Below are 11880 nucleotides of genomic sequence, written 5' to 3' on the forward strand. Positions count from 1 at the left end.
ATGACACTATTTCTAGAAATATATTACGGTATAACAACCATTAGAATCAATCCAAGAGATTTAACTACACAAAAAAAATAAAGCGTTGCCATCTAAATAAAAGTAAAAAATTTATAAAGCTGTTCAAAAAATTTTACAATGAATCTGTGCACTATAATTGGCTTCCTTTATTTAAGATTATTGCTTAAGATTATAATAATATGATAACAGAGTTGCCAGATGTTTGAGAATAGTAAACTGCTAAATTTTGTTCAATAAATTTTTACAATTCGCAATGGAACAAAGTGAGCTAAAAAGGTTCTGTTAGTTTAGTTTTTTTCAAGGGTTGCCACCTTTTCCTTTTTTGTAGTAAAATGAACGACGATATTTTTACAAATAAATTGTGGTATTATAACCACTATAATCAGTCTAGGAGACTTATACTAAAAAAAATTTGAAGCGTTGCCACCTGTATAGAAAAAAATTTGATAAAATTGCTTAAAAATTTTTACAATGCAAATATGAATTTAAAATTGGCTTCAAAACTTTCATGTGAAATTAAATTGATAAATGTTGACAGATTTTTAGAAAAAATAACTCAAACAAAGTGAACCTAAGTTGAATGACACGAAATTTTTGGATGCTAAAAATCGACAAATGAATAAAAGCGCAAAAATTTTCCTTATAATTTAATTTACTAAATATATATATTTTTTTTAAATATTTTATTTCATTAACCAAGACTGTATAATGCTCACTAAATCTAAACTATCTGCAGTCTAAAAATTCGATGATTTTTTTGGCATATGTATTTGATAGAGATTAGGTGCAAATATGTAAATAACGCACTTAGGGATTACCTGAAATTGTCGGAAAATATCGATATTTTGATAACTGAAAAAAGGAAAATTTCGATAATAATAATGTATGTATGTCAATAAATAAACTATCGATAACTTTTATAAATCCTTATAATGAAAAATATGGATAAAGATCTTTTAAAATAAATAAAATATCTATAGTAATAATTTATCGATAAATTAAGACAAAATAATTATCGATATTTTTATCGATAATCACAACGAAAAAAATGACACAGGTAACGTTGATAAAAAGCGTAGAATTATGAAAAACAAAATGGTATTGATAGCGATAATTACAATCGTGAAATTATTTACAACAACTCTCAACAATTGAAAACATGAAATTATTGAGATTTGTATTTAAATCGATTACTAGAACGTGAATTTTTTGTGGTATTTATATTTCGACCATCACCCTTCAAGTTATATGTCTCGTATAAGTAAAATGGTAATCGATAATTTAGGATAAAAAATCGATTGTTATACTCATTGGCATATTTGTCAACCTTTTAAAATATAAAGGAACCCACTTAATGGTTATAAAGAAATTAACATAATACTTCGTTAAAAATACCGATATCGGTAAACGTCAAATAATTAATAAAAAAGTATTGAAATAGACATGTCTTCATAAAAGCGTGAAATTATAAACGGAAGATATCGATAATAATACTTATTATCTATAAAGCATTGATAAATATCTCGAAAGTATCGATACAAATATTTTATTCTATAATTTCACGCATTTAATTAGCGATGTGTTTTTCGATACTATTTTTGATAATGTTTTCTGTCCACAAAGTATCGATAAATATTAAAAAAATATCGATAATAATATTTTTCTCCATAATTTAACGCTTTTCAATAATGATGTCTTTTTCGATATTATTTTTCCCAATAATTTGAGGTTTTTAAGTAACGATTTTTTATCGATCAACACCACGAAAACTATCGATAAAAACATCGTTAATTACTAGCATGAAATTATAGAGAATCAATCGGTAATGATAACGATAATTAATTATTTACAAAAAAATATCGATTATTTGAAAACATGAACCTATATATTTCAAACATCGATTACGAAAAAAGTCGATAGTTATAATATAACTTTTATATTTTGATTTCTATATTTTATTATTTGAACCATCACCTTTGTGATATGTGTAATCTATATGTATATATTTACTTATTCATATAATATATGTATGTAATTATGCGTGTATATATATGTAAACATTTACTTCGCTCACGCCTCACAGCTGCCACAATTCGTGGTTTCCGGATCCGTAGAACTAACACCAGCATTCTTGCCATACGGCGACTTATCATTCACCTCCAAAACATATGTTCCCCTTAGGTCATGTGGCACAGCATAGCCCATCGGATAGGCTTTGCCTTTACATTTGCCCGCCTGCAGATTTTTCAAAGAATCACAACGGTTTGCCAGAAAATTATCTTCATTGTTAGGATAAACCGACTCTGCGTAGTAGGAGACAGCACGGCTGTGTGAACAAGTTACACTGAAGCAACCTTCTTGCAAGGCAGAATGGCCACCCACGAAGAAGTCCACACTGCCGGTGGACTTCGACTGACCGAGGACGCCGGGATCCGTGTGTATGATGTCCACAAAGTCGGCATCACTTGCCGACAGCGTAGCTAATGTCTCATCGTTGTTGAAACACGGTAAAGCTGGTTCCAAACCGGTGACATAGGGTAAGCTTTCATTCGTCAAAGCCCGGTAGTGACGTGCCGCTGAACCCATTATTTGTGCGCCCAAACTGTGACCAATCAAATGCAAATCTGCAATGCTTATGAGCGAGGCCAGTCGTTGCAGCGCCTCAGCCACATATTTGCCAATGACGTCGGTGTTCTGCGCTGACCACGGATACAAAGTCTTCATGTAATCGCCAAAATCCAAAGCCTGTGCACGTGTTAGATAGAAATTTTAAAATTATGCAGCAACAAAAATAACAATTCATTCATTACTATGTAATTGACATCACCACGACAGTTGTACGCGTTGGTCAGCCTATCCTGCTGGCTACCGTTCACCGTTGTCGTCCAGCCGGTGGCAAATATAACGGTCGGCTTCGCGCGGTCGAAGCTCTCATCAGCCGCCAAACCGTTTTCGTTCACAAGTGAATACGAGCGCCTATCACAAGCGGTGCGCAACTGAAATTTAATATCTCCGAGTTCCGGTGCATATTTCTCCGGCGTTTTGGCGCGACCCTGTCTAATAACTGCCGAACCTGAGCAATTCAAGCAACAAATTGCAATTTAAGTAAATCTTTTAGCGGCATATGAAATTGTTACTCACAAATTGAATTGGCGATGCTGGAGGCGATTTGAAGTGGCAGACCCACCACTATATTCTCTATACTTTTGAAAACATTGTCCGGAGACGGTGCGTCCGGTTCACTCGCGATTATGCCTTTGGAAATTTCATCCACGGAATGTAGTAGATCGAAAATTGTCGCATTTAACGAGGTACTGGCGCTCAGTATTGCCAACAGCAGGTAAATAGTATGAAATTTCATTTCGTCTGTGCGCTGCGAATCAAATACGAATTGCAGTTTTCGGCGAATAACTGTTTACACTGCACCGTAGTTTTGTGAGAAGTGGATCCGCTATTTATATGCCAGTGCAGTTCTCGTTTCTATCTTAATTAGCCATAATTACTTAGCTTATCATGTGCGGTTTTCCGTTGTTCCGATTTGCATGAAACAAAATTGTACGTGTGCCGCAGATTGCAGTGCACGGTGATGCAAAACAATATGATAACGGTAAAAAATTGTGAATTTTGTCTTTATAGTTAAATATACAAAAAAAGATGTCAATCCCGAAAAAACGGGATCCCAACTTTTTTTCGGGATTTTTATTTTTTTTCTGGGAAAGCGGTGAAAGATAGTGCATTTTGATTTTGTAGTTAAATATAAAAAAAGATGACAAACCCAAAAACGGGATCCCGATTTTTTTCGGTATTTTGATTTTTTTGTTAAATAAGATAAGGGTGAAACATTATTATTTTGGTTTTTGTAGTTAAATAAAAAAAACTTCGGGATTATTTTATTTTTTTTAACGCGATAACAGCGAAAAATTGTGAATTTTGTTTTTGTAGGTAAATATTAAATTCGGAAAAAACGGGTTCCCGAATGTTTTCGGGATTTAGATTTTCTTTAATTAAATTTTGATTTTTGTTTTTTAGCCATGGTTTCACAAATATTTTTTGCTTTTGACACCTAAATTGTGGAGAAATAAAATGATTGTTATATGGTGGCAACCCTAAGCCATATTGATATGTGGTAATTTACTTTTATTGTAAGTAAGCATGAAAAATGTTTTTTAAATGCGGCCAAGTTTTATGATTAGTCATCATTTATTATAGGGTTGCCAATGTATTAAAAACTGATTGCAGTGAAAGATAGTGCATTTTGATTTTGTAGTTAAATATACAAAAAAAAAATATGCCAATCCCGAAAAAACGGAATCCCGATTTTTTTCGGGATTTAGATTTTTTAACGTGGTTACGGTGAAAAATACTGAATTTAGTTTTTCTAGTTGAAAAAACCCAAAAAAAGATGTTAATCCCGAAAAAAGTCCTGGTTTTGAGTTGCCAATGTATTTAAAACAAAACGTTTGCTGGCTGTCGTTACGCAGTAGTAAATAATGCGTTGTTGGTTTAATTTAATAATATTGACCTTTTGAAATATGCCATCAATTCTTTATATTCGAATCATTCGCAATTTTAAATCAGAAAGTAGCGTTGTCAGTTTCAAAAATTTGGCAACCCTATGATAAACCCATATAACTGTTGACAGAACTTTATTGTGCACACCAAACGCTCTTTACGACAGATAAGACCGTATCTCACAAACAATGAAATAGAATGCACATACTAAATGACATCAGTAACCGTTTCTTCAGTTTTTTCTTCGTAGATTTCAATAGTCACAAAATAAATATTTTCATATTATATTATTTTGAGTTTGTAGTTTGCGAAAACATATTTTTTTCTCTTGCAGCACACTGTCCGTTATTTTGTCAAAGAGTTTGACATATTGCATTCATTTCTAGTGACTGTCCATGAGCACGACAGTATCTCAGCGACATATTTTTTGACAAATGGCAGATATTTTGGCAAAGCAAAATAAATGCATACATATATAGAAATTGCCATTTACTATTTGTCGTTGACAATCACATGCCTGCAATATTGATAAAAGTATGTTCTTTTTCTGGATGCTAGCAGTCACATTTTCATACGCTTGAAACTTCATTGTCATTTGGTCAAAATATCAAAACAAACATTTTTGTTTACTGAGCAATGACAGTCGAAATGATATATTATTTGACTCTTGACTGACATTTTGCTAAAAATACTTGTTTGCATGCCACTCATCGTTATTTGATCAAAAAATTATAAAAAAATATTTGTTGGGAATGACAGTTGAAATGTCATAATGTTTGTCCTTTACTGACAGTTTGTCAATCAAAAAAATAGTCATTTGTTGACTGTTGTGTTGACACGTGACATATTTTTTGACATATCACAGATATTTTGTCAGAGAAAAAAAGTATATTTAAGCATGTACATATATATGTAACATATACCGTTGGTTGACAAAATTTATTTTTATTAACATCCTTCACTATTTGAGGCATACTATTCAAACAAATATCAGCATTATTTTTAAATCTGGATCATTTAGGCACACATCCTTTATGTTATCTTTGAATGGGGCTATTGTGGGATTTTTTCGGGAATATACCTTTGATTTAAGTAACTTTCAACAGTTCTCGGTGGGGCTTAGGTCGGTTGAAATGCCCGCCTGAGGTAACCTGTTGATATCCAAGTTGTGAAGGATATCCGTCGTTCGTCGAGTGGTGTGGCAAGGCGTATAAGTGGGCTGCTGGAGAGTTCAATGTTACCAAATATGGTACAAAACCATCTTGGAGTCCATTGGTGTACTGCTTACTAGTCATCGTTCTCTCAGCAAAATAAATTGGTGCAGGACCTTCCACCAAAATGCAGCACTAAATCATTACGTTGGAGGGATATTATACCGTTTTTTGAAAGCAGTTCTCTACATAACGTTCACACGGTCTACGACGCACAAATTGAATGGTTTCTGTCACTGCTTCTAACCGTCCTTCGTCGCTAAAGCTAATCTTTGTGATGGGGAAAGTCATGTTAAATAGCAGCATAACTTTGAATGGGGGACTTTCGGGGGGCATTCATAGCTTTTTATGTTTCAATCCACCTTTATGTAGTTCTGATGAAGTTTGACGCTTGTCGCTCGTTGATTTTTCATTTGCTTGTTCAATTTTGATGTCTAGGTTTTTTTCCGCAAAGATGCGTTCAACTTTTCTTTGCGATATTTTTTCATGGAAATCATTTAGCTTATTTTAAATTTCTCTAGCTGTTTTGCTGCGCAATTACAGAGTGAACCTCATTACTTAACATCGAATGTGCTCAGATATTCTCCCATTTTGGGCAGCATTTTGCCGCATACTTGTGCGACCAACGGTTAACCATCCAACCAAATAAGGAATGATGTTAAGCTACATTTATTTCCCATATTTATTTTCAGATAGTATATTTGCAAATATCGCGAAAACAGTTGATTCACTCTGTGCCTTTATCTCAGTTACAAACTTACATTAGATAATAGCACAAGGTAAGCTTCAAGCTAATGACTGTTCCACTTTCTAGTGTAATTCGGGATTACATCGGCTTAAGCAACTTTCATTTTTACGTTGACACTATGAAAACAGAAAAAAATTACACACAAATTATAAAAGTATATGCAATTTTTTACGAATGTCTGTCCATTCATTCATTCCATTTTTTTCAGTCATTAGTTTTCATTGAAGCTTTTGAAGCAAGGGACCTATGTAATAACCTTTAAATCAAACCAGTGCATTGTTGTACTAAAGCATAAAGTACCCAGAAGTGACATTATTTTTGCAATTTTTTTTTTTGTCTTTTTGCGTTATTAATTAAATTTTTTTTCTTATAATAATAATAAAATAATGTCAATAAGAAATAAAATAGTTTAAAAAATTAAATTTAGAACTTCACTTTTATTTTATTTACCTCCCTCATTAGTCTGAAGTTAGTATAGAAGTCACGGTCGCTTAACATTTTTATGGTTAATATGTTTTATCGTATTTCCTGTCAAGATATTGCATCAGAGTATAAGGGTTTTGTTCACCTAACGGTTATTCGTATATCAAAACCTCATCCAAATAAATTCTCTTACTGATTGTTGACTCAATAAACTCAATATTGCTCACTCCGGTAATTTTTTTATTTTATTTTTTTATTTTTTGTTTTAGTTTTTTTGTTTTTTTTTGTTGACTGCCGGGTTTTCTCCAAACAAGTTTCCGTCCGTTTATTATTTCATAATTTAGAGCACGTGGCTTTGAGGTGGTGGTACCCATCGGTTTATACGTTACAGTCACTCTTTGAATCGGAGACAGTGTGTTCGGCCAACTGTCTGACCGGTTTGACGGGAAGCTTTTCTTTAGTCCATATTTTCATGATTATATCTTTTTCGCTAGCCACTGTTAGTTTTCCTTTTCTATACACATAATCTGACCACTGCCATGCCCAGAAATCGCCATTAATTGAAAACGTATAAAGATATAAAATAAAATAGAATCGCAGTAGCAAGGAACACCTGTGGGAAAAACTTATGAGTTACCTCAATGAAAATTACGAAGCCTATTGTATTCATAACAGTGTATCTTTGCGCTTAAAATCGATAAAACAGGGAGAAAACTTGACCTAGCTTCCATATAACCATTAACAGGATTTTCGAAGAACCGGCTGACTTTACCCTATATGATTGGTGCGTGCTTGAACTTTAGGAATTTAAAGGATTTTGATTCTTGCATGTTGCAAGCGTATGAAATGTTCGGTTACCGTTCCTTAATTGTTAGAATTGATAAATTCCTCCGAATGATAGCTAAAGTGCTCCGGTTTTGGTTTACTTTTGACATATAAGACCACCTGGTGCTTTTGAAAAACATTGAAATTAGCTAAAAAGAATAATTTTTCTTTGCTGCAATTACTGCGGCCCTGTCAATAATAATAGCTAACACTAGTGTCTCTAGCCAAAGCAGGAGAGGAATACGAGCCAAAGTCAAGCGATCAACTCTGATGTACGCGGCTTCTTTATGGTGCAAGGCACTGCGTAAAAAAATAAATGTCAATAAAGCAAAAGTAGTGTCCAATTTATGCGCCTTTAGAATGGCCTGTGCATTCAGAATGGTGTCAAATGAAACGGCCAGTATCATATATGGTCCAATGCCGCCGATTTCAATGGCTTCAGAGCTAAGTAGAGTTTATCAAAAATCTAAAGCTATGAATAGGCGTCTAACTGCTGACGAACAAAGAGAGAGTGGTAAAAGCAATGGGATGCGTCGGAAAATGGAAGTTGGACGCATAGTCTGACTGGGAACGTACCAGCCTGGATTGAGAGACAATATGGGGAGACAGACTTCTATCTGACGCAGTTCTTGATGGGTCGTGGCTACTTCAGGGGTACCTACACAAATTCGACCACGATGACGGGACTAAATGCTTACTCTGCAGCAGCGCCGGTGAAAACGTGAACAACTTATTATTTCCCAGCTATGTAGTGAGAGAACAATAATACTATTAGTCACATGCTGCAAAAAATGCTTATCAGAGGTCCCGCAGGTACAATTACAAAGTAAAGCAACCTTAGTTCAAAGTTTAATACGCATGCGTATTATTCCACTAGTCCAGTAAAGTTAGATAATACTAACTGATGAAAGAGGTGCACCTTTCACGGGCAATATGAATCTTGCATACTGTCTTCCTACAGTGCTAGCATGCTAGGCGAATTCTCACTAACCCAAGGTATTTGCTGCGATCCTTGAGAGACATATTTGTGTTCCATGAATTGGACGGAGCCCTTGAATGCATCCACATAAAGGCGCTTAGACTTTCACGCAACTCCATCTTCACCATTCCTTCAAGCAGTAAATATAATATATAATTGCTTGAGTACCTTTTCAATACCTTAGGAATCTCAAATATTCCTTTGCGCTTTTGTTCACCTCTCTTAATACTCAATTATTCTTTATTGACAACGCATTAAGTCGATGAGTGTGCCGTGCAATGCCGCACAGCCTAACCACAACAAAAAAAAAAAAAAAAAAAAAAAAAAAAAAAGAAAAAAAAAAAAAAAAAAAAAAAAAAAAAAAAAAAAAAAAAAAAAAGTAAGGTAAAATGAAGAAAAATGCAATGTTGTTGCCTTCATTATTTTTCTATTTCATTAAATTAATTGTTTGCATGGATTTTATGTAAATTTGATTACATTGTGATTTCAACGACAAACGCATACATAGATTTACATTTGCACACACACATATACACACAAATGTATCTGAACATGTGTTAGTCGCCACGACGCGCTGCGAGCACGTACTGTTATAAAGTAATAAGTTCCTGTGCGAAAATGAAAACGAAAACGGCAAACAACGAACATGATAGGGCGAAGAGCAGCAACAAACAACAACTACAACAACAAGTGCGCGCTAATGAAAAGTCCTTCAATTGTGCTCAAGAAGCAAACGTGAAGATTGTGGATTTGCACTCGGCGCGCTGATAAATAAACAAATAAACACAAACAGCCAAGGGAAATGGCGAAGACACTCTCTTGTATGTGTGTGTTGTGTGTGTGTATGAGTTGGAGTAAATGTAAGCGCGTGTCTTGTGGCGGAACGCTCACTTACACTAGACAAACACTCAAGTTCAAGTTACTCTCATTTACATTGCAAGCGAACGAAGCTGGCGAAAGGGAAAGAGAAAGAGGCAGCTGAAGAAGCAGCCAAAGAAAGCGAAAAGCAGCATTTGAAGGCAACTGAGCGCACATCCAAGGCAACGACCGCAGCTTACAGTGGCTGAGTTTTGAAAATACGCGCTGGCACGTACACATACGCACCGCTGTGATGATAGTTCAATGCGCACATGTCAGCCAAACGAATTAAGCGCAAACACAAACACACATGCACACATACTTTTGCGTGGAAGCCATATATTCCTATGGCTTGCGGTGAAAGTGCATGGCCTCGCGCTCGTGTAGTGTAAAAGTGCCGCAAATTCACAGCGAATTGCCAGCGAATGCGTGGCTGTGTGATTTGGCATTGCGGATAATTTCCTTATTTGCAAATACATGCAAATTGTTTAACAAAAGCGCGCATATGATTACAACTGGCAAACACACACACACATACACACGCGATAATTTATGCGCATAATAAATGCAAAAATACATAATGCAGTTGCATTGCATAAATAAAATAGCAAATATGCATTGCATTGCCATTTTTCAACACAAAAGGTTACTCATACGCCATGTGGCACCCCTGGTGGCCAGGCGAGCACTTTAGCCAGCGCACTTTGCAACATATGACGCACGTGTCGCTGCTATTTTATAACCCCTCGCTGTCCGATATTGCTTTAGTTTTCATAATTTTCGATTATTGCTGATTTATTTGCTTGCAACATTGAGAAAATGCTCTTTGCGGCGGTATGAGATGTTCACAGACAAGAATAGAGAGGGAAATTTTTCAGTTGTTCGATATGTAACCTTTCTCAAGTTGTTGCCTGCTGTAACTTTTATGAGAAATAAGTTGTTGTGGTACTTTGTATTGCTACTAGTTCTAAAATAACTAACCTCGAACTGGTCCACAGTTCAGTTTTTGTACACTACTACATCTGAGGTAATACTCGTACTATCGCTCATTAAAACATCAAAATTATTTTGGTTTAAAAGGTTCAAGTGACCTTGGAAGTGTCCTATATACTAATTTTTCTTTAATACCATAACAACAAAGAGCCTTATTTAACAGCAAACAGACATTTTTTGAACATTTGCTGAAAACTTTCCGACTAAACAACTCTGGATCATAGATTTCCCCACAATTGGTGCACTTGAAATAATGACTTCTTCTAATATGGAGTTTTCATTATAATGGGGTTTTCAATAGGCATGCTACAAAAGTATACCGATAGTAACAGCAAATGGTAACATACTTTTTCTCGCTCCTTTGAAATTTCTCTTTAGCAAGGTTTGCCATTTCATCATAGAAAGATATACGACCGAACAGCGTATCGAAATTATTAAAATTTACAACTGAAATTCAGACTCAGTGGCCACAACTTAAAGAGCGAGTGCTACGTCCAATTTATGGCCGTTATTATAATCTTGCCAGATCAATAATACAGAGTCTAGTGAAAAAATTTGAATCCACAGGCACAGTACAAAATGCTGCCACGCAAGTGAGACAAAGAAGTGCCCGTAGTTAGTGCAGACTATTTCCTATTAGACTACGCCAAGTCTATGGTATATGTCAACAAGCTAGCGACGATTGATGAACTTCGTACGAATATCGAGCGTGAAATTTCAGCTGTATTGCCCGATTTATGCTTGAAAACCGTCCAAAATTGGTTTCGGAATCTGCAAGCGTGCCGTGGTGGCCAGGCAAAAAAATCGAGTTCCGTACATAATATCATTTAATGTACTTGCACAGGCATAAAGAATTTCATTGATATACAAAACCGTTTTTGTTTTATTTTTATTATTAAAAAAACTTTATTAAAACTATTGTTTTGATTTTTATTAGCGCTCGTAGTGAAAAATCCATTTTTACTTTGACTAAATAACAAAGAATTCATCACTGCTTTTTTGGTAGAGCACATTAATATTCCGAAAGAATTTAAATACTATGTTATTGCAAAATTCGTTTTTTTTTCTTATGTATTCAATATACAAAGTGCTTTCCAAAGTAAACAGGACTTAAAAAAAAAAACAGAACAAATGGTGTTTTCGGCAAAATCAATTTATTTTATTCAAAATAGTCACCTTATGCTTCAAAAATTCATTCACTAATATTCCGAAAGAATTGAAATACTATGTTATTGCAAAATTCGTTTTTTTTTTCTTTTGTATTCAATATACAAAGTGCTTTCCAAAGTAAACAGGACTTAAAAAAAAAA

General features: G+C 34.6%; 2 protein-coding genes across 2 annotated transcripts in view; one reads left to right on the forward strand and one right to left on the reverse strand.

Moving 5' to 3' along the window:
* Positions 1-11880, forward strand: part of LOC108971046 (inactive dipeptidyl peptidase 10) — a gene marked incomplete at its 3' end in the record, with an annotated part of 421409 nt that overhangs the window by 117090 nt on the left and 292439 nt on the right.
* Positions 2027-3434, reverse strand: LOC108971049 (phospholipase A1-like). Its single transcript, XM_018936837.1, has 3 exons — positions 3163-3434; positions 2832-3094; positions 2027-2766 (listed from the first exon to the last, which is right to left on the reverse strand). The coding sequence occupies exons 1-3, from the start codon at positions 3380-3382 to the stop codon at positions 2092-2094; spliced, it is 1158 nt and encodes a 385-aa protein (XP_018792382.1). The 5' UTR covers positions 3383-3434; the 3' UTR covers positions 2027-2091.

This window comes from Bactrocera latifrons, unplaced genomic scaffold (genome assembly GCF_001853355.1).
Source record: "Bactrocera latifrons isolate USDA-ARS-PBARC rearing strain unplaced genomic scaffold, ASM185335v1 scaffold_32, whole genome shotgun sequence".
NCBI lineage: Eukaryota > Metazoa > Arthropoda > Insecta > Diptera > Tephritidae > Bactrocera > Bactrocera latifrons.

What these genes read in the sequence shown, in the direction of transcription:
- LOC108971049 (XM_018936837.1), bottom strand. Translation starts at nt 3,382, where the DNA reads ATGAAATTTCATACTATTTACCTGCTGTTGGCAATACTGAGCGCCAGT. An exon ending in CAGCATCGCCAATTCAATTT is followed by an intron (nt 3,095 to 3,162) that starts GTGAGTAACAAT and finishes TGAATTGCTCAG; the next exon opens with GTTCGGCAGTTATTAGACAG. An exon ending in GTGGTGATGTCAATTACATA is followed by an intron (nt 2,767 to 2,831) that starts GTAATGAATGAA and finishes ACACGTGCACAG; the next exon opens with GCTTTGGATTTTGGCGATTA.